At 34.2% G+C, this 21,378-nt stretch overlaps 3 protein-coding genes across 3 annotated transcripts in view; all 3 read left to right on the top strand.

Annotated features, from left to right (window-relative positions):
- The first annotated feature begins 1,635 nt into the window (after nt 1–1,635).
- Nucleotides 1,636–2,595, top strand: uglcat2l (3-beta-glucuronosyltransferase 2-like). The gene has a single exon (XM_002127043.5). It carries the CDS (start codon nt 1,680–1,682, stop codon nt 2,535–2,537), a length of 858 nt encoding a protein of 285 aa, XP_002127079.1. The 5' UTR covers nt 1,636–1,679; the 3' UTR covers nt 2,538–2,595.
- Nucleotides 2,596–5,402: 2,807 nt separating this feature from the next.
- Nucleotides 5,403–18,529, top strand: LOC100175083 (transcription initiation factor TFIID subunit 3). Its single transcript, XM_002126919.4, has 17 exons — nt 5,403–5,685; nt 6,559–6,789; nt 6,968–7,099; nt 8,038–8,187; nt 8,764–9,195; nt 9,759–9,847; nt 10,845–10,955; nt 11,518–11,716; nt 12,400–12,454; nt 12,825–12,964; nt 13,498–13,584; nt 13,703–13,806; nt 14,303–14,473; nt 14,884–14,948; nt 16,552–16,709; nt 16,984–17,131; nt 18,222–18,529. Exons 1-17 carry the CDS (start codon nt 5,520–5,522, stop codon nt 18,334–18,336), a joined length of 2,553 nt encoding a protein of 850 aa, XP_002126955.1. The 5' UTR covers nt 5,403–5,519; the 3' UTR covers nt 18,337–18,529.
- Nucleotides 18,530–20,962: 2,433 nt separating this feature from the next.
- The window catches only part of ciarr (arrestin), a gene marked incomplete in the record, with an annotated part of 10,662 nt that continues 10,246 nt past the window's right edge, over nt 20,963–21,378 (top strand). Inside the window, 1 exon segment of the mRNA NM_001047982.1 lies at nt 20,963–20,996. Coding sequence (NP_001041447.1) covers nt 20,973–20,996 — 24 coding nt within the window.

Below are 21,378 nucleotides of genomic sequence, written 5' to 3'. Positions count from 1 at the left end.
AAAAATGCGAAATGGTAAGGTGCTATTTTCTAATGCTCGCTAAATCATAGTAAAGCCAATGAATTTTTTTAGTTTGCGTGTGCGAACGATTAAACTAGTTTCATAGCTTCATAAAACAACCTTGAATATTTCGTACAGTTTGATATTGTCTCATAAAACTAGTTTTAGTTTTGTAAAAAAAACACTGAGATATAAGCATAAAGAAAATAGGCAGGGGTCAATATGACTTTAATTATACATATATATAAAATTTACATGGCAAAGAAACTAGCACAGCCTGTTAAACTCGGTAGGTTAACTACAAGTTGCAGAATACTGCTAATGCAAATATATTTCAATTTAGAGTCCCATCTTCCCCCACATTGTAGTTTTGTATGTTTTCATTGCCAAACTTTGAAATGTTTGCTTTTAATTGAGTAATTTATACCTCTTGTTCTCTCGTTTTTCGCTAAAAACACTGCTCTTCGCCTTTCTCAGTGTTTCTGAATGAGAGCGGCCACGCTTCAACAATTTTGTGACGTGATTTGTCACGTGTGTAGTACACTTCTCAATTTTTTCGCCACGCAACTTTCAAATCAGTTTTATGAATTTCACGGTGTTTGAGCAAGAATATCTTTGGTTATACAGAATCGATTAAAACAAGTAAGGTGTCGTTGGAATTAGAAAAACACACTATCTATTAAAGCGATGTGCATTTGGGTGTGTTTAGGCCCTGTAACTAAATCATACGAAACTCCGTCTAAGTGCCTGAAAACAGTCATCATGAAGTTGCATACGTGGCCGGAAAAAGTAACAAAGTGTTCACATACGGTATCTTTTAAATGGGACGCTACGGGTAACGTATGTTTTTGTTTGTGTTATGGACACGCCTCCGACCACACCCATGACAGAAAGGCAGTTGCACGTCTTTATAGTCACGTGATTCGCGGATTGAGCCGCATTCAGTGTGATTTATTATTAATTGTGTGGGTATGTAGTAATTTGTGTCGCTATGTCGCAATTAACTGCCCTATATGTATAGTACGTTGGGGGAAGATGGGACACTTTTTAAATCTATTTTCTCGTCCCATTTAGTAGTAAATCAAGAACACTCAAAGAATTATAAAACTACATCCTCAAGACTCCCACAGATCATTGTTAATTGTTTAAAACACAATCAGGACATTTGGATATTGTTTGCCAAAGGTGTCTCATCTTACCCCACCCTACTATACGTGTGTATACTCGCATTATTTTTCATTTTACTATTTTGCGTCTCAGTATAAACCCAAGAACACAACAAGATGCATTTTATGTTAAATGCTGCTTCAGGGTTGTCGTGTGTGTTAACTTTAAGCCCGCTTACGCCTTTTTACAGTATCATACTAATAATGGCAGGAGATGCCTTGAGGCGGCTTGACTTCCTCACCATTCTTCGTTGAATATATAGGTTACAATAGGACTTATTTGGCACAATGTGAGCCAGGATATTTGTGTTGCAGCAATGTGATGGTATACGAAGTCATTTATTGATAGTTAATGGTATACGAAGTCATTTATTGATAGTTAATGGTATACGAAGTAATTTATTGGCCAGTTTTTATTTCGCTGTTTATACCTTCTTAATGTTTCAGAAATAGACAGATTTTTTGTAAAAATTACGCAAAAAAATGTATTAAACAATTTGCAGGTGTTGCAGAATGGTAAAATCAACAATAAAACTCTTCTATACTGGTGCCGTGGTATTTGTTCTGTTGATTTTTTTTATAGATCGGGAAATTCTTCCAGAATCCGTCAGATTGTTGGGAAAAGGAACTGCAGAATATAACGATCAAACGATTTACGGAATTACGTCCACGTATGCAAGGCTTACCCAGAAAGCAGATCTCACGAGATTAATTTATACTTTAATGCATGTTCCAAACTTTCATTGGATTTTAATTGAAGATTCGGTAGAGAAGACGCCGCTGGTTAGAAGGCTCTTGCAAAAATCAGGACTAAAATATACGCATCTTAATAAAAAGAATAAAAAGAACAGCCATCACAAAAGTGGGGTGAAAGACTTATTAACAAGAAATGCCGCTTTAGCTTGGGTTAGAAATAACGTTACACAAGGTGTGGTTTACTTTATGGATGATGACAACACCTATGACTTGAAACTGTTTGAAGAAATGAGAACAACTAAAGTGGCTTCTGTATGGCCGGTGGGGCTGGTCGGTGGCTTGGTCGTCGAAGGCCCAGTTCGGTGTAAAAATGGCAAAGTTTTAACGTGGCGTGTAACCTGGGAAACAAACCGAACCATCCCGATTGATATGGCTGGCTTTGCAATCAACACTGCTCTCTTGCGCCAGCATCCGGACGTGAAATTTGTAGACGCGTTTGACCTGGAATCAATATTCTTAGGCGATCTTGGTTTAACAAGAGATAAAATGGAAGCCAAAGGAAATAACTGCAGGGAAGTTAATGTATGGCACACACAAACTGCAAAAGCGAACCTTTATCAAGAAAAAGTCGCCCAACAGCTAGGAGACGAATATAATCCAATTATTGAAACGTGAATATGTCTAATTTATATACTATTCAAGGATTTAATAAACAAATATACTTTGGACAAAATATTAAGGTGCTATTTTTTAATGCTCGCTAAATCATAGTAAAGCCAATGAATTTTTTTAGTTTGCGTGTGCGAACGATTAAACTAGTTTCTAGCTTCATAAAACAACCTTGAATATTTCGTACAGTTTAATTTTGTCTCATAAAACTAGTTTAGTTTTGTAAAAAAACACTGAGATATAAGCATAAAGAAAACAGGCAGGGGTCAATATGACTTTAATTTGAGATAAAACAACAACAAAAATATCGGTTTAACGTTGTATATATGAAATTTTCATGGCAAAGAAACCTCAGGGGGATATTTAACTAAAAGATACTGATATAATAAATGATAATATTTTTAAAATATATTCGAAATCTGGTCATTTGCACTTGGTGTTAATTTATAAGAAGGGGCTTGTGCCAAAAACAGAGTAGTAATACCCAATTTGTAGCAAAAATAAAAACTTTATCAATAGTTATAATCAATTTTCTGTTATTACAAGTTCATATACACTTGTTGGATACAATATTTACCCATTGATGTTCGAACATTACCCATTGACGTTCAAACAATACCAATTGTTATGCAATAATATAATGTATAGGTAACCAACATGTTAAAAACTGTAGCAGTAAGCCGGAGTAGGGCAAGAAAAAGATTGTTTAGAATTAGAATTTTCAAAGCGTACAGTATTATTTCGTGTTATTTACGTATATTACCATTTATAAATACACTTAATAATCAAAATTAACAATGATTTCAAACTGTCCCATCTTTCGAATTTGTAAAATTTCACTTGTTGTGTGGGTAGTTAAATAACTCCTCGTGTGATTTATTATATTTTATTAAATTGGTGTCAATTAATAAAGGAATGATGGTATTAATTCGTGGTATTACCAAAAAACCCGTCATCTATTTTGATTTTGGAAATATTTGGCAATATGTGCTTATGTGTCCCATTTCCCCCATTGTACTATATCAAAGCCTCACAGCTGCCATACATTGTTGTTAATGATTTAAAACACGATTGTGATATTTGGATATCATGTGCTAGAGATGTTCTGTCTTCCCCACCCTACCATATAGAATAGGCTATAGAACGAAAAAGACTGGTAGTACATAGCACAAAGTTATCTGCTGTACAGTTTATTAAAATTGTCTACTGGCAGATTGGACGCGAAGGAACATTCATCGTAAGTATCCTGCAAAAGGTTGCCATCTGAAATTTGCGAAAATGTTATCAATTTTTTCCTAAGACCAAAACAAGATTAATTATATTGTCAAAACTTACAGTGGTTTTACTAGACAAGTTCCTTATTATTAGCGCAAACGTTCATGTAGTATATATACAGTTTAAACAATTTTAGTATATATATAAAACTATTGGTTTGATTATCGTGTGTTTGTATTATCAAGTTATAAATTCGTTCATTTGTGACATTTTCAGCCGTTTTATAACCGTGCATGCTTACCGTTTTCTACTTGTTCTTGCTGATTCCATCCAGAATTACGACGTCGATGGCGCGACTGTTTATTAGTAGCATCAGTGGTTTCAGTGGGGACGAGGAGGCCAATGAGAAGCAAGAGAAAAAGTGCTGACTTGTTCATCTGCCATAACAAAACGCTAGTTGCGATAACAGAATATCACAAAGCAGTAACTTACAATATTTTGTTTCCTACCAAAGAAAATAAAAATGTTGAAATGTTTAAAAGCTTATTGATTTTCAAAGTATTTAACCTCAAAGAAGTGTTTTTTTCTTTCGTGTTTTGGCAGTTAAGATTGGTATACTGTCTGGACGAAAAAGAATGCCAAGTGGGAGCCATTTTTTTTCTTTGCTGTGTTAGGTTTTTATGCACCAAAGTTTCTAAATGACATCATAGTTTTTGTACCCTTTCAAAGTTGCATTTATTGCGTATAGTTAATGGTATACGATGTCATTTATTGCGCGCCCTACTATATAGGCCAGAGTCGTATAAACACCGAGTAGTCCAACTGCCGTCTATGTGTGTCCAAAATAGAGCAAAAGTAGTGACTTTGGCAATGGGTTTAAACGAACTTGTTAAGTTTTGTTTGTGTTTTCCTATTGTGGGAAGGTGTAAAACAGCTTCTATTTACCTTACCAAACATTTTTTAGAAAAAAAGTATAAATTTAGCCGCATTAAATGACTAAAATGTCGCAAATTAACCGCTTCTAATTTTAATTTTTGACTTTTTTGACACAGAAAACAAATAACACATATTTTTTACATTTTTCAACCTTTAAATTTGTTTTTAGGCCCAAGTTTTTCTGTAATTTACCGAAAAACATACATTTTTCCTATACCTACTGTGTTATTTTGGACCCAAATTGCCGTTCAATTTGTGTTTTACGTAACAATGGGTTGGACTACTCGGTGTTTATACGACTCTGATATAGGCTATATTCACTCATATGTTTTTTTCAAAGTTTCCTAATGACATCATAGTTTTGTACTCTTTTAAAGTTGCCCATGTATTTTTTACAGTTTGCACAAGGAGGAAAAGTTTTGTTTCTCTGTTACTTTTTATGCGGACTATCTTTTTCTTTAAATATTTGAACTCCCTTTAAACAAAATACCCTCAACGCCCACTAGCGGAAAACATTTCGGGTATTTTCTTAAATTACTTTTTTACAAAACGCTTCAATATGCTAGCTCAGCTAGCAATGGATATAAATACTAATTTGTAAATAAAGTATTGTGGGGAAGATAGGACACCTTTACACATAATATCTAAACATCTCGATCGTGTTTTAAACAATTAACAACAGTCTATGGAAGTCGTAAATATACGGATTTTTAATTCTTTGATTTTTTTGGTTAACTATAGTACTACCACTACCATCATTCATATGGGACGAGAAAATAGAACAAAAAGTTACCCTAGTCCTACCATACATTTTGCTCATATTCTTGCTCCAGAAACATGGCGGACGTATTTAGCAAGGGCGTTTTAAAGATAGTGGTAGCTCAACTGACTCAGGCTGTTGGATTCGATTCCTTACAACTTGGTACTTTAGAAGTATTGACAGATCTCTTGGAAAGGTTTCTTCTCACAACTGGACGGACTGCTCATGACCTGAGTGAAAAATGTAAGGACGTGATTTTAAATTTACTGTTTAAAACAATTACTACAAAACTGTGATGTGAAAGTGACCTGTCTGCAGAGTATGCCAGTTTTTGACGAGATCACGTGAGTGCAAGAAGGCTATTTTTAGCGTGCAGTCGTGCTATTATCCAAAATCGGCGTACAATTTTAAGCCACGTTAGGAAATCTTAATTAATTTAATACATGTTTTTTCTTTGTTTAACTAATTGGTGTGCGTGGGGCAATTATGGCGTGCGTCACCAAAAGATTATAAACAGAATCGCTCGTGCACTTGCCGTACTGTGCAGACTGGTAAAGTGACCACGCTGTGTAATTTTCTGCTCTAAAAAAGCATGCCTGCTTATAAGCTTTTTTTAGGTCTAAAAATTCTATAAGTTAGTCAGTCTCAATGTATCAATAAAAACTGCAGCATGCTGTAGGTACGGACGTATGGTTATTATACACCCACATCAACAACAGTTGAAGTAATATCAATAGGTTTTAGCGACACTATGTCAATGGTTAATTAAAAATATAATGACCAGAGTGGTGGGCCATGGCGCCTGTCTGTAGCCCACAGATAATAGGTTCAAGGCTTGTCACTGCTATCATTGTGGATGTTTACAAAAATACAATTATATACTCGCAAAGTAATATACATGCACAATCATGGTAACTTGTAAGTTGGCACAAGAAGTATAAAACAGAACATCTGTGTTGTGACAACTGTCGTTTTCTTGCCATGCAATGATAAAGCAAGTTGATTCATTATCTATATTACTAATAATGAAGGGTCAAGAAAAAAAAGCTTTGGTTTTCTGTCAGTAAAGTGGTAAAAAATGGCACAGAATGATGTTTACGAATCTTTTATACCTAGGTGGCAGAACCAATGTAATGACGGGCGACATCGAACACTGCTTCAACTTGCTTCATATTTCACCACGTGAGATAATTGACTATGTTCAACAAATGGACCAAGTGCAATTCCCGTCAAAAGTTGCAAAATTTCCCATTCCAAAGTCGTCCAATTTCCAGTTCCAGTCTATCCATGAATCGAGTGATTCAGATATACCAAGTTATTTTCCCTCTTTAAAACAGTCAGCAGCAGGTAATTTTTTCTATTAGCAGTATTAAGGTTACAACTATACAATTACTTTTCTACATAGTTGGCTTTTATTACTTTTATTCTATAGTCATATTTCCTCTACCCATATGTGTATGGCTATGGCCGCTGCTGTGTGTACAGTACTACACCTAAATAAACAAATCACATGTTTTCATTACAGAAGAAAAGCCACTAAACACATCAGACCAAAGGTCTCGGAGTCCTCTTTTTACAATTGCTGGTAAAGATGCTTCATCTGATGAAAGCGCGGCAGATGGATATGCTTCCGATGGTTCATCCACTCATAATGCAGGTGTAGAATCATAGATGCTAAAACTTTTGTGCTTAATATTTTTGCACTTCTTAAGTCGGTGTTGTGGCAAAGTGGTTAGTGTGCTTGGCTTTAACCCAGAGGTTATCGGTTCAATGCCTGTTGTTGCTATCATTGTGTGCTGATGTGTCCTTGGGGCACAACTGTCTTTTTCCGGTCACACGAGGATAAAGCAAGTTACTTTTATTTATTCATGCGAGCCTGGGTTTTAAATTTCAAGTTTCTGTTTTACAAGTTTACATATTATTTGCTAAAACACTTTAAAACTAGGCATTAATTGGGAAACGTTTTGGCACACAGTTTAGAAAACTTTGTCCAACAGTTCAAGTGTGACAAAAATAATGTGACATTTCTTTTACTTCATATTATTATACATGCCCCTTTAAAAATTATACTTCTATAGTATCGACCAGCACAAAAACTGAACTGTCTTGGTCAAGTTAAACAAACACTCATTATTCGAATTTCAAACACATTGCACAATATTTCTACATAGTAACTAATAACTATTACGCAGTTAATTGGAGTAAGCAAAGTTATCTACAACATTGTGTCATAAGTGCACGTTGTATACTGTAGTAGGTTGTTTGTTACTTGCACAATGCGAAAAAACGAAAAATTGTGGAAGAGTGTTCCCTCTTTTAACATAACACTTGGTATAGCACTTTAGATTATCAGAAGTGATATTATAAACAAAAAATAAGCAAGATTAAGCAAAAATATGCTGTTTTATTGTTGATACGCACATAAACCGATTACCATGCAAAATAACGCTGTTCACGAATGACCAAATAATTTTTGGGCGAAATTGCTAATCCGTCAATGTTTTATCCTGCGAAAAGGGTAATATAAAGTTAAAAAATCTCCATTTTACACCAGCATAACTACAGATATCACTTAACACCACTTCATAATTACAGAATTGAGATACCTTACCAACCCTGAAGACATCCCTGTAGTGAGTGGAACAGCAGCTTCAAGTTCTCCATCTTCACTAAGCACAACAGACTATCATCCATTCAAACGTGAAGTTGCTGTCACGCCTCCAGAGATTCCAAACAAACTTACAGGTGCGGCATGTGATACTGCCTTATTGGCTGATGCCTTAGTTATGTTGAGTATATTATATATGTGAACTTTTTTATGTAGTAGGGTAGGGGAAGATCAGACACCTTTTTATTCTATTTTCCCATCATATTTAGTAGTAGACACGAAATATTCAAAGAATTATAAAATCCTATCCTCACGATTTCTATAGATCATTGTTAATTGTTTAAAACACGATCAGGATATTTGGATATTAAGTGCTAAAGGTCCCCTCTTTCCCCACCCCACTATATTTATACAGTAGGGTGGGGGAAGATGGGATACGTTTTGACTGTATTTTCTCTTTTCATTTTAATAGTAAACAAAAAACATTTGAAGAATTATAAAACTATATCCTTACGACTGAAATAGACTGTTGTTAATTGTTTAAAACATGATCAGGATTAACACGATCAGGATATTTTCTATTATGTGCTAAAGGTGTCCCATCTTTTCCCACCGTACTATATATATATATATATATATATATATATATATATATATATATATATATATATATATTAAACATGTTTTATAATGTAAGTCTTATATTACAACAGAAAACATCCGGCCCAAGCCACACAACACCAAGCAGTCATTAAGTAAAAATGACGAACCCCTTTGGGTTAAACAGCACGCAGCAAGGATGGAGCACCAGACTCCAAAATCATCAAAAAGTTTCATCAAGTCCACCAGTACACCTGTGTTTCCGAACAGAGACAGTGGAAAGCCAATAAAACATGAAACTCCTGCTCCAAAGGTGTCTCCCTGGGACTCGCCTCTATTTTCAAACCCAAAACTGCTTTCTTCCAAAAGTTCAGACTCGTTTAAAAAGAGCACGCCAAAGGATAAATTTCGGGGCGATTTTTCGGAAAAAACTTCAAAGCCAAAAAAAACTTCTATTACATCAAGGATAGCTGAGGTGGATAAACTTTTACACGACCCCCTGGTTGTTAAAGAAGAACCTACACCGCCATCCAAGGTCAAACTAGGTATGCAAAAAACCCTCAGTTCTAGTGCTATTACTAACATACATTTTCAAAAAAAAAATAAATTTTTTTAACAATTTTTTAGGGGGGGTTTAAAAAGGGGGGGTTGGCGACCCCCTAACCCCCCCTGGCTGCGCCACTACATACTATATTAATATTGTTTAGGACACTGATACTCTGGCACAAAAATATTTGAATATAAAATAATGTATTTTAGTTATGTGGTTATTGTTGACCTAAAAATAAATGCATTTTTGCTTAATTGTATGGCAGATTTTCTTGAAATGATGTGTATTTTAAAGCCTGTCTGTACTGTTATAGGTATATCAGTATATACCATGTGAAGGTTAAACAGTGTGGATTTTAGCTGCTTTTTTCTATTTATTTTATTTTTTTAGAGCACCAGAGTTAAATTGGTAATGAAGGTAAAATTTTTATAACTGCGTATTTCTATAAAGACTTCAACTGCGTATTTCTATGTATTTTTCGGTGCAATTTTTTATGACAATTTGTTATCTTGTGAAAAAATTTTGGTGCTTTTATTTAAATTATCGTGTTTTTTACAGAAAAGTCACCCATGAGCCCCCACTATAACCTGCTACGAGCTGCTGAGTTGACTAAGACACCGATAGAAGCTCCGAGTTCAAATAATTCAGTAAGAAAATATGAAGATTTTAATATATATATATGGGCTAAGTTTGTAGGTGAAGATATAGTGGGTGGGGGAAGACGGCCTTTAGAAAATAATATCCCAATTTTCTGGTTGTGTTTTAAACAATTAACAACGGTCTATAGGAGTCATTAGGGGTTTTTATAATTCTTAGAGTGTTTTTTGTTTACTACCAAATGGGACGAGAAAATAAACTGAAAAGGTCATATTTCCCCCACCCTACTATATCATAAAAGACAACAACTCTATTCCCGTAAAAAAATCCACCCTTGATCTTGTTTTACCTAAATCTATAGTTTAATTTTTATTCTTAATACCAACTGCCTAAACTTTGGACCGCTTTTAGACAAGAATAGGACTTTTTTCCAAACCCTTTAATTAGTACATGTCCGCTATGTCCACTATGTTGTGAATATTGTGGACATAGCGGACACAGTGGACATAGCGGACATAGCGGACATAGTGGACACAGCGGACACAGTGGACATAGCGGACATAGCGGACATAGCGAACATAGCAGACATAGCTGACATAGCTGTTAGCTGACATAGCGGACATGGCGGACATAGCGGACATAGCGAACATAGCGGACATAGCGGACATAGCGGACATAGCGGACATAGTGGACATAGTGGACATGCACTAATTAGAGGGACCCTATTTTTTCAAAATTCAAATTATGTGAAAATATCAAAAGAGAAAGCTCTATCACATGAAAAAATCATGAAAACCCAAATCATGTTACTTTGTATCACCTAAATGTTAAGTTAAATTTTAATTCTTAATATATATTTCTTATAACATTAAAACGCCGCTACATGAATTAATTCCAAAACAAATATTGTAGAAAACAAGCCTAATAAATGTATGACAGCACCAGATCGAGGTAATGGGCCAAATCTGGCCCAAATCCAAGGTCTTGACAGGGACCTCACCCATAAACAATAAAAAATACAGCAGTATATTATAATTTTTTCCATAGGCTTTATTTGCTTCTCCAAAATCCATGGATGATGCAATTGATGCTGTTGTACATCGAGCATCAAAAGAAGTGGAAGAAGCAGAACTTATGAAGTTTTCGCATCTAGTGAAGGTAACTTTTGTGACCCAGTTTGGCATTTGGGTATTTATTATAATATTGTATTGGAAGCGGTAAAAATCGAAATCTCACTATTTTTTATGGTTGTATCACTGCAGTGATGCAATTCTCCAGTCAAAAATATGACTCACAAATATGTCTCCTGCCCACAGGATAAAACGCTTTCTAAATCTTTCGTTAGAAAAACAGACCCCCCCCCTCCAATAAAGTTAAGTTAGTCTGCCACTGCCTGAAAGCCATAATTTTACAACTATGTCCGAAATTAATATAATATTATAACTTTTATTTGTCTCTTTGATTACAGTAGCGAAGATTTAGAAATATTTTAAACGAAAAAATAGGATATAGCGACAAAACAACAGTTGTTAAAAAAACACGCTTGTAGTTAAAAACATAATTACGTTTAGTTGGAAGAAATAAGGAGGATTGCTACACCTAGCAGACAAACAAGTTATTTATTTTAAATAAGTTAAACTTTTAAAAGAAATAAAAAATAAAATTAGGTCTATCTGCCTAAAACTCTGGAACCTGTAATATTACACATATACATACATAGGACTCGAGCAGTTCTGGTGAGGATTTCGATGTGGAAGTTTCACATAAAACAGAGGAGTTGTTGCAGTTGGAACAGCGAGGTTTCCACCACCATCATGATGAAGAATCTCCCGTTCGTCCCCCCCTGACCCCCTCACCTGCCCCATCTAATACCTCCATGATAATAGACCAAGATATTGACTTTAACCCTGGAAATAAATGTAAGTTTTTTTTATTTGAAATGTGTTTTCGGGTGCAATATGTATCAATTTGTGATATTTTTTATATACTGAATGTGCGTTACTGTACAGTGTACATGATGTGTCAAATGTGAAAATGTTGTATTCTGAATGTGTTTTTGGCTACAATGAGTGTCAATTTGTGAGATTTTTTATATTAATTTCTGAATGTGTTTGGGTTAAATAAGTGTCAATTTGTGAGTTTTTTTTATTCTGAATGTGTTTGGGTACAATAAGTGTCCATTTGTAAGATTTTTATATTCTGAAATTCTGAATGTGTTTTTGGGTTCAATGAGGGTCAAATGTGAGATTTTTTATTCTGAATGTACGTTTCTGTACAATAAGTAACAAATGTAAAAATTTTGTATTCTGATTGTGTCTTTGGGTACAATAAATGTCAATTTCCGGGCCTAGCTAGCACAGTTGGTTAGCGGACCTGCTCTAACCCAGAGCAAGGGGGTTTAAGGCTCTTTGAGTTATATTTCTTATAAAAAGCAGCAGCAAAATTCGAACTGGGAGATTTTGTTTAAAACATGTCAAAACCAACTGCACTTAAAATTTATTAAGCAAATGTGACGCTATGTAAATTGTAAAATTAGTCTTTTTTCTACTTTCAGTTCTGGTTGTTAAAATAGTTATTTAACAATGTTATTTAACCCCAACAGCTACATACAGAGATAAAGTTCCATCATTGCTTGTCCACACACCAGAACCACAAAGGTAAAATATATTTCAGTTTGAACCATGGCTCAATGGTTAGGCCCTACATTGTAACCGTAAACTCGGTTTAATGCTCAATACGAGTCAATACTGATACTATTATGAAAGTACATGCTATTAAAAATTGCCATTGTCATTTTTACAAATATTTGCATTGGAATTGTAATTTTTCATGTGCAAATCTTTTAAATTTATCAAATTCTGACACGGTAATGTTACTTGCTTCTTTTTTCTACTTATAGTGTTTTTGCTTTAATTTTACAGCATATATATCATTATTTTGTATTTTTTACATATTGTGTGTAAAACATTTTAGGTATGTATTATTTCGATATCTTTTAGTTACGACACTTTTTAATTGTTTTCCAAGTGAACGAAAGCACAGTGTGTCTTCTCACAGCTCAGTGGTGTCACATGATTTTCACGATGAACCTCATGATATTTATGATTCCCCTCATAGGAAACATTCACGTGAAATACAAAGTTCTCACACTAGCTACAGCCCTCCACGTAAGTGTGAAGTCTGGCGTTGTGGCATAATAGTTAGCGCACCTGACTAACCTAGCAGTAACAAGTTCAAGGCTCATCGCTGCTGCAATGGGGGGCGTATGTGTACTTGTGCAAGTCATTTAACGGCAGTTGCTCCAACCTAGTGGTCACTAATTGGTTGTTCAAATTATCAGTCATACTTAAAAACAAAAAATAAAAAAATCCCCAAAAAATAATAACTCACAAAGTAACATACATGGTAACTTGTAAGCTGGCACAAGGTGTATGAAACAAAACACCCGTGTTATAACGTCTTTTGTTACCTTCCCACGCGAGATTGAAAAAAGTTACATTCATTCATTATTAAAACTAATATTTAAAGAAAATTGTAAAATAAAATGTTTTATTTTCAACATATTATTGATATAATAACACTAAGCCAATAGGGTATTATTACTTATTAGGAAACTCTGCCCAATGAAGCCTATACTTTTTTTGAAATTGTAAAAAAATTTGTTTATTTTTTACCGGATTGTTTACATATTTAATCTCAGATCATAAGAAATCTAAGAAAGACCGTAAAGACAAAGATTACAACAAAGTTAAATCTCTCAAGAAATCAAAGCATAAGGATAAAGAAAGTGAGTAATATGTATAATGTGTTAGTCATAAATAACTGTAAGTAAATATTATCATTCATTTTTCATATGCTTATCTTCCAGAAAAAGATAATTATTTTTGTTTTTCTTTATTTTCCAGAGAAACGTTCAACATCACACGAACAACACAAACTCGATTTGAAGTCAAAGTCAGTTGAAAAACTTGTGCTCAAAAAATCAAAGTTTATTGCACCTAAAGTAAAGGTGGGACATTTTCTTGGCTTATATTGAAACCAGGCTTGTTAAACATATAGTACAATGGGGAAAGATGGGACACTTAAGCACATACTGCCAAACATTTCCAAAATCAAAATAGATGGCGGTTTTGGTTAATACCACGAATCAGTACTATTATTCCTTTATTAATTAACAACAATTCAAAAAAATAATAATACCCACGAGGAGTTATTTAGCAATTCGCACAACAGGTGTCATTTTACAAACTCGAAAAAACACAGGGAACAGTTTAAAATCATTGTTAATTTTGATTAATAAGTGTATTTATTATTAGGAATACACATAAATAACACAAAATAATACTGTACGCTTTAAAAATCAAGTTTAAACATTCTTTTCATTGACTGCTAGAACATAAATGCATATTATTGGGTAGGTCACCACCTAAAAATATATCAGAAACTAAAAACCAAAAACTTAATATTATCCTAGCCACCCATAACGTTATGCTTATGATATGCAGCCTGTTGTGAAAGAGAGAGAGGTAGTTTCATGTTCCTTTCAACGTGAGAGACTTCCACTGCCCAAGCTTTCTGCTGAAATACCTGCCCCTCTCATTATTAACAAGGATAAAAAGAAGGAGAAAAAAGAGAAAAAGAAGAAAAAGGAAAAAGAAATAAAACTAATGAAACATGTGAGATGAGATTGCAATTTCATTTATTTTTCCTACTGTGGCAGTACATTTGCAGGAATATAAATGAACGAAAAAATAACCCTATTTTATCTTTGTGTGACGGGGCAACAACAATCAATATAACACCTGTGTTCTGTTTTTTTCATCTCTTTACCATATATGTAATGTCAAATTTTGTGGTGATTATTTTTTGGGTGTTTTTTTTGTATTATGTGTCTGACACAATCAGAGAACCCATCGGTGACCACTTGGCCAAAGTAATCTTACTCTTGCCCAAGAACACACTCACCCACTGTGGTAGCAGCTAAGCTACTAATCTCAAAGCCTCAGTTTTTTAAGAGTGGGATCTTTTAGCCACTGTGTCATGACTAAAATACTTATTTTAAGATTTTTCCTGTTTTGCTTTTCAGACAAAGGAAGAAGTCACCCCAATACCCAAGTTAACGTTTAAAATGACAACCAGTGACAAGAAAGTGTAAGTTCAGTTCACAATATTCTTGATTGATATGTAGCCTTTGTCTGCCTACACATATTGTTTGGACAGTTCACCATATTCATGGTTGCTAATCTATGTGCCCATACACAGCCAGCATAATTTAGCTGCATTCTCAGAGCCAAATCGTCTACTACTTTTATTTAATTGAGAAAGGATTTTAAGGGTCCAGCGCCATGGCTTAGTGGTCAATACTGATCAGCGTTTGTGTCCTTGGGCAAGACACTTAACGGACATTGCTGCAACCCAGCGGTCACTAATGGGTTGTCTGAATTGTAAGCCATATCAAGCAAAATCATACACAAAGTTGAAAAGTGTTCTAACTAAACACACAAGGATAAAAAAATTGTGCCAATTATCAGCGTCTGACTGCGATGCGGTGTTGCGGCACCGGTCGCACGAAGGACTTAAATGGACTTCCTGGGTGTATGGTTAATGGGCCAAATCTGGCCAAAGTCCCATTTCATTGACAAGGACCTCACCCATAAAGAATAAACAAAAAAAAGGATTTTAAGGCCTATTACTTTAATACGGGTATGTGACTGTACACATACACTCACAATAATTATATCATCATCAAGCCCCGAACTTGTAAACTTTTAGGGGAAGCGACAACTATTGTTCCGTGGCATCTGGGGCATTCTCGTTTACCGAATGGCATTCTCGTTTACCGACTGAACTAGTCGCCGCCTAAATTCGTTTTTGCTTTTTAGTGTCCCAACTAAAATTGATAAATTTTGACCGAATAGCTTCTGTAATAAGTAATGCACAGAAATTTATTCGGCCAACCAAACGTGAAAAACACCTAAATTTTAGACCGCCGATTTTAAAAACGCGGTAACCAGTAGTTACTGTGACCGAATAGTTTAGTCAGTAGCGGAAAATACGATTTCAGGGCTTTTTGTTGCTCTGAAAGTTAAGATCATAATATCTAACCTTAGCTAATAACCATAATACTCTTGTTAGCTTTATTGTGGGCTTTGAACTGTTAGCTTCAAATTGCGCTTAAATCTTTATCTTTAAATTGTCAGGTTTAAAATGTCATTATTTTTGCTTTCTGTTGCTACTAGGCACAATGTAATATGAGAAATAGTTCTGGTTAGAAATTAGCTCTGGTAAAAATCTGTGCCATTAGAATCTAGTAGTGCTATGATATACGTAACAGACAAAAATCCAGTCCAGCAAAGTATATATTAATAATAATACTGAATAAAAAACATATATATATAAATGGCGTCATTAGACTGTCATTCAAATAGAACCTGTATGTTATTGGAAACTTTAAATTTCTGCTTTTATGTTATATTTTCCTGGCTTGGCGGGGCAACAGTAACCAATTATGTTACATTGGGGATAATTATTTTTTTGTTTTTTATTCATTTTTTGTATGTATGGCTGATAAATTGGACAACCTATTAGTGACCACCAGGTTAGAGCAATTGCTGTTAATTGTCTTGCCCAAAGACACATACTCCCGCAATGGTGGCAGACACGAGCCTTGAACCCTTTACCTCGGGGTTAGAGGCAGGCATGCTAACCACTTTGCCACGGCGCTTGACAAACCTTAAATCCAATACCCTTACAGGAGTATAGTGAAGCCATCTAAACATAAGAGGACACCATCCTTAGATGAAGACGAAAGTGACTTTAATGATGACTTGGATGATGAAGATCTGTACCCTCCACCGCCAAAGAAAAAAGCTCCGGAAGTTAAAAAAGAGCAAAAACCAGTGGAAAGAAAACGTAAGAAATAATTTTTAGTAAAAACTAAAATATTGTTTCTTTTATTGTGATTTGAAAATTGAAAATTGGTTTATGCGGCCAATTTCTTCTCTGGAAAAAAGATAAAAAAATTGTTTGGAATCACTGCTGTGATATGAAAATGGTTTAAAATCACTGCTGAAATGTAAAACAATGGTTTGGAATCACCGTTGTAATATAAAAATAATTTGGAATCACTGCTTTAATATAAAAAATGGTTCTAGAAAAACTGCTGTAATATGAACTTGTGTTTCAGTGATCACTCAAACCATCAGTGTTGGTCATGCAGTTGGTGTTGTACTTGATGACGATGGAAACAGGGTTTGGATTTGCCCTGGTTGCAATAAACCTGATGACGGTAGTCCTATGATAGGCTGTGATAAATGTGATGATTGGTATCATTGGTAAGTACTAAGTATCATGTACTTCTCTAGATGAATGAACTTTACTTCCGGGGCAGTGGCAGGTCGTGAGCGTGCCTGCCTATAGCTCATGGGTAATGGGTTCAACTTCAAGGCTCGACGCTGCTACCATTGTGGGCAAATATTTTCTTGTGCAAGGCACTTAAGGGCAATTGCTCCAACCCAATGGTCACCAATGATTTGTCCAAATTATCAAAAAATAAGCAAAATATAATTACTTACAAAGTGACATACATGGTAACTCGTAAGCTGGCATGAGGTGTATGGACACCTGTGTTATAATTGCTGCCGTTTTTTGGCCACGCGAGGATAAAGTAAGTTGCATTCATTCCTTTATTCACATGCATTCATTCAAGTATAATGCACTTATTCAGATGAATGAATTCCGCTTATTTATTTTTGTGTGTCGGAGCAATGACAGTCGTTATACCACGGGTGTTATGTTTCATACACTTTATGCTCGGTTACAAGTTACCACGTATGTAACTTAGTAACTATTACCATGTATGTAACTTGGTGGTTCTTTTTAAGAGAAAATTTTATTTAAACCATAAGTGACCTTTTTTTATTTAAGTGTTGGAGCAATCGTCCTTATGTGTCTTGCCCAAGGACACATAAGCACACAATTGTAGCAACGACGAGCCTTAACCCATTACCTCAAGGCTAGAGGCAGGCCCGCTAACCATTTTGCCATGTTCGCTATATGCCTTCCTATAAAAATTATAACCTGTTTTATTCACCTTAATACTAATATGTATGTCTACAATATAGTAGACACACAGAACTATTCATATATTTATGTCCTTTGTTCAATTATAACACCTATTTTTTCATGTATATCTCATGCTTTCTAATCAGCTGTAACTAGGGTTTTTTTATCATACATACACAAGGCACACATTGTTTATTCCAAAATCTTATGCCCTTTGTCGAGTTGCAAGTATTAGCATCACCTATAATGTATAATTGAATGAAAACTTATTTTCCTTGCGTTGTGGGGCAATGACTGTTGTTATCACATGGGTATTCTGTTTCATACACTTTATGTCTATCATTTTTTATAACTTTACAGGCCGTGCGTTGGCATCATACAAGAACCGCCTGAAAATGAAGAATGGTTTTGTCCGAACTGCAGAAAAGCTCAAAAGCAGAAGGGAAAGAAAAAGATTAAAACAAAACATAGATAAATCAAAATCGTGTTTTCTATGTTAAATATAATGATATAAATCAGTTCGGAGCAGTTTGTTTCACACACTGTCATATGCCTGACCATTCTATATGGTTAATGCTGCCAGATATAGTTTCGTTTTTCAAACGTTATCAGTATATTATGTGTTTTATTAATCTGCTGTTTTTTGGAATAAACAGTTCACCAATCAGTCTTATTATTATTTCATATCTAGTTGGATTTAGAAATGTAACTTTTATCAACGCTTGGTAACAGTTATGATATGGCAGAGGATCTGTTTCGTACACCGTGCCCACTTACGAGTTATTACATAATTTTAACTTTATGGGTGAATAGTTTTAATAAATTACTTGCCCTAAAACACACATTTATAATGGTAGAGATATTTTGCGCATATAAAGTGCTAAATATGTCCCATCTTTTCCCACCCTACTATTTACATTATACATAGTACTGTGGGAGAAGATGGGACACCTTTAACACATTATATCCAGTTATCTCGTTTGTGTTTTAAACCATTAACAACGGTCTATGGGAGTCGTGAAGACAAGATTTTATAATTCTTTGAATGTTCTTTGTTTACTACCAAATGTGACGAGAAAATAAAATGAAAAAGTGTCCCATCTTTCCCACCCAACTATACTATCTACAGTATATTAAAGAGTGTTGGTCGGAGCGTAGTAAAAAATAAGTCATGCAAAAACCTAAGGTCACAAATCTTGTTGAAAGATTATAATGGGGTGGGAAAAGATGGGACACTTTTAGCACATATTATCCAAAAATCCTGATCGTGTTTTAATTAATTAACAACGGTCCTTGAAAGTCGTGGTGATATAGTTTTATATTTCCTTTAATGTTCTTTGTTTACTACTAAATGGGACAAGAAAACAGAGTTAAAAGGTGTCCCATCTCTCCCCACCCTACTCTATAATGAATATCGTTGAAGTGGGCATAAGCTGCTACTGCTAAAAAATGTTATACTTTAAACACATGGCGATTCTATTTACCGACCCTTGTACTTTTCCGGTGGATAAACATATTGTGCATCCATTGAACATATTGAATTCCAATACAAGGCTTTCACGCAACAATAATTTTATCCTAAAAGACACCGTGGACAGCGGATTTACGTTCATAAATCTCCTTTTTGCTGAAGTGTCCTGAATTAAAATTGATCCTTTCCATAAAATTGCTCTTTAAGTGATCACTGAGCAAATTTTGGTTCAAGCGCCAAGGTTTTATCATGTATGGAATTTGTAATCCCCTATTAGCTGATTGGGTTGGTTGGCTTATAAGAGCGACAATGCTGAGCCAAAATTTCATTCTTTGCTGGATTGTATGTTATACAGGGATTATAATTGTGGTTTTCGTGGTTATTCTCGTTGTTTTTATATAGGAAGACCTATCTTTAGACATTACCCCGTGGTGTATTTGGTTCTGCCGCCTCAAATGTCTGCTTTATTTGGACATAGCTTAGCGTCATCTAGCGATTAGTGTTTGGTACGTTTACTCCCGGTGTTTTAAGCTACAAAGTGTTCTGTTTGTATTAAATGATTTCGTTGTAAGGCTTTATGTATTCCATTCATAAACGCATGGATTTCTCATATTACCGTTTTTTTATATCTTCTTAACAGATGAGACAGATTTTTTGCAAATTAGTGTTGCTTTGTAAGTTTATAATTATCGTATTTTTAGTTCGTTGTTAGATTTATAGTAAATAATTTATCACAGTTGCGTTTTGTATAAATTAAAAACGTTTTAATTTAGACCATTTAGCTTAAAGCTGTTGCAATCTGTAGCTTTGACGCGTTTGCATTCAAAAAATAAAGGTTCTAAAAATAAAGTTAATAGCCTATTGCATAAGTTTACAATGTCTTTTTTTTAAGGCTGTCCGATTGTTTTGGTTGCAGTTACAGTTACATAACCGAAAATAAATGATTTTTGCTTTCCTACTAAAGCTTCATCTCTAAAAAGGAAGCTAGGTGTGACATCATATCCTATCTAGCTTTAATAAGTAACGGGCTATGAATTGTGACTTAGTTTCACTATGAAATGTGGTTATGTGTATTTATGGTTTAGCACTAAATTAGCTGTAAGAATTTGCCGTTTTATGTTTATATTTGCGTGTACATGTTTTAGGGTTAGTATTTTTCCATTCCTTTAAACTTTAATGTTATTTTAGGTAATATTCAAGGAAAGTAATTAGCATTTACCATTTGCTTTAAAATGCTGTATATTATATATATATATATATATATATATTTAATTTAATTTTTGAGTAAATATGTTTAAAATATATATGTATGTATATTATAGAAACAATTTAATTCAATAAATAGCATTTTAGGCATTCGCATAACATGGTCTTTTTATAGATGATTCTATAACTCTAACTAGGAAAAAGAGCAATTTTATTTAATATTACCAGTTAAAATGCATTTCAAATGGTAAAAAACATTTGATATAGGATGTATATATAGGTTAATTTATTTAGTAAGAAATTTAGGACATTTAATTTTGTTTAAAATATAATCACCCCGTTCATACATTATTCACATGACAGACTCCGTTAGTTCCGATTTGCAATTAGCTAACACTGTGTTTGAGTTTGTACTCTGTCTAACTTCTTAAAGCATGGCTGACAAGGGAGCAGGAACCAGGTATTAAATATTTTTCATACTAAATTTTTAAATTTCAATTTATCCGAGTTTTAGTAGTTTTATGACAATTCATTTGTGTTGAAAAGAGTATAATAAATCCCATGTATATATATATTTATAAATAGTTTCTTTTAAAGTAATGTTTTATATTTATACTTATCATCAATTTAAGGAAAGACACACCAACTTTTCTGCCAGAGGATGGTGATTGTTTATTAATTTTGTGAAGAGTTAAATGATTTTAACAAAATACATTTTCCACACATATCTATATTTATATTTTGTATTTGTTGCGTGAAAAATAACAGTTGAATCGTAAACTTGTGTTTCTACGTTGTGTTTTTAAAGTGAAATTCCAAATTTGAGTCACTCACGAAAGT

The sequence above is a fragment of the Ciona intestinalis genome, chromosome 1 (genome assembly GCF_000224145.3).
Source record: "Ciona intestinalis chromosome 1, KH, whole genome shotgun sequence".
Taxonomy (NCBI): Eukaryota; Metazoa; Chordata; class Ascidiacea; order Phlebobranchia; family Cionidae; genus Ciona; species Ciona intestinalis.
Note: the sequence above shows the minus strand (reverse complement) of the source record. Positions and strands in the feature narration are given on the sequence as shown.

What these genes read in the sequence shown, in the direction of transcription:
- uglcat2l (XM_002127043.5), top strand. Translation starts at nt 1,680, where the DNA reads ATGGTAAAATCAACAATAAAACTCTTCTATACTGGTGCCGTGGTATTT.
- LOC100175083 (XM_002126919.4), top strand. Translation starts at nt 5,520, where the DNA reads ATGGCGGACGTATTTAGCAAGGGCGTTTTAAAGATAGTGGTAGCTCAA. An exon ending in CTCCGAGTTCAAATAATTCA is followed by an intron (nt 9,848 to 10,844) that starts GTAAGAAAATAT and finishes TTTTTTCCATAG; the next exon opens with GCTTTATTTGCTTCTCCAAA. An exon ending in AAATAAAACTAATGAAACAT is followed by an intron (nt 14,474 to 14,883) that starts GTGAGATGAGAT and finishes TTTGCTTTTCAG; the next exon opens with ACAAAGGAAGAAGTCACCCC.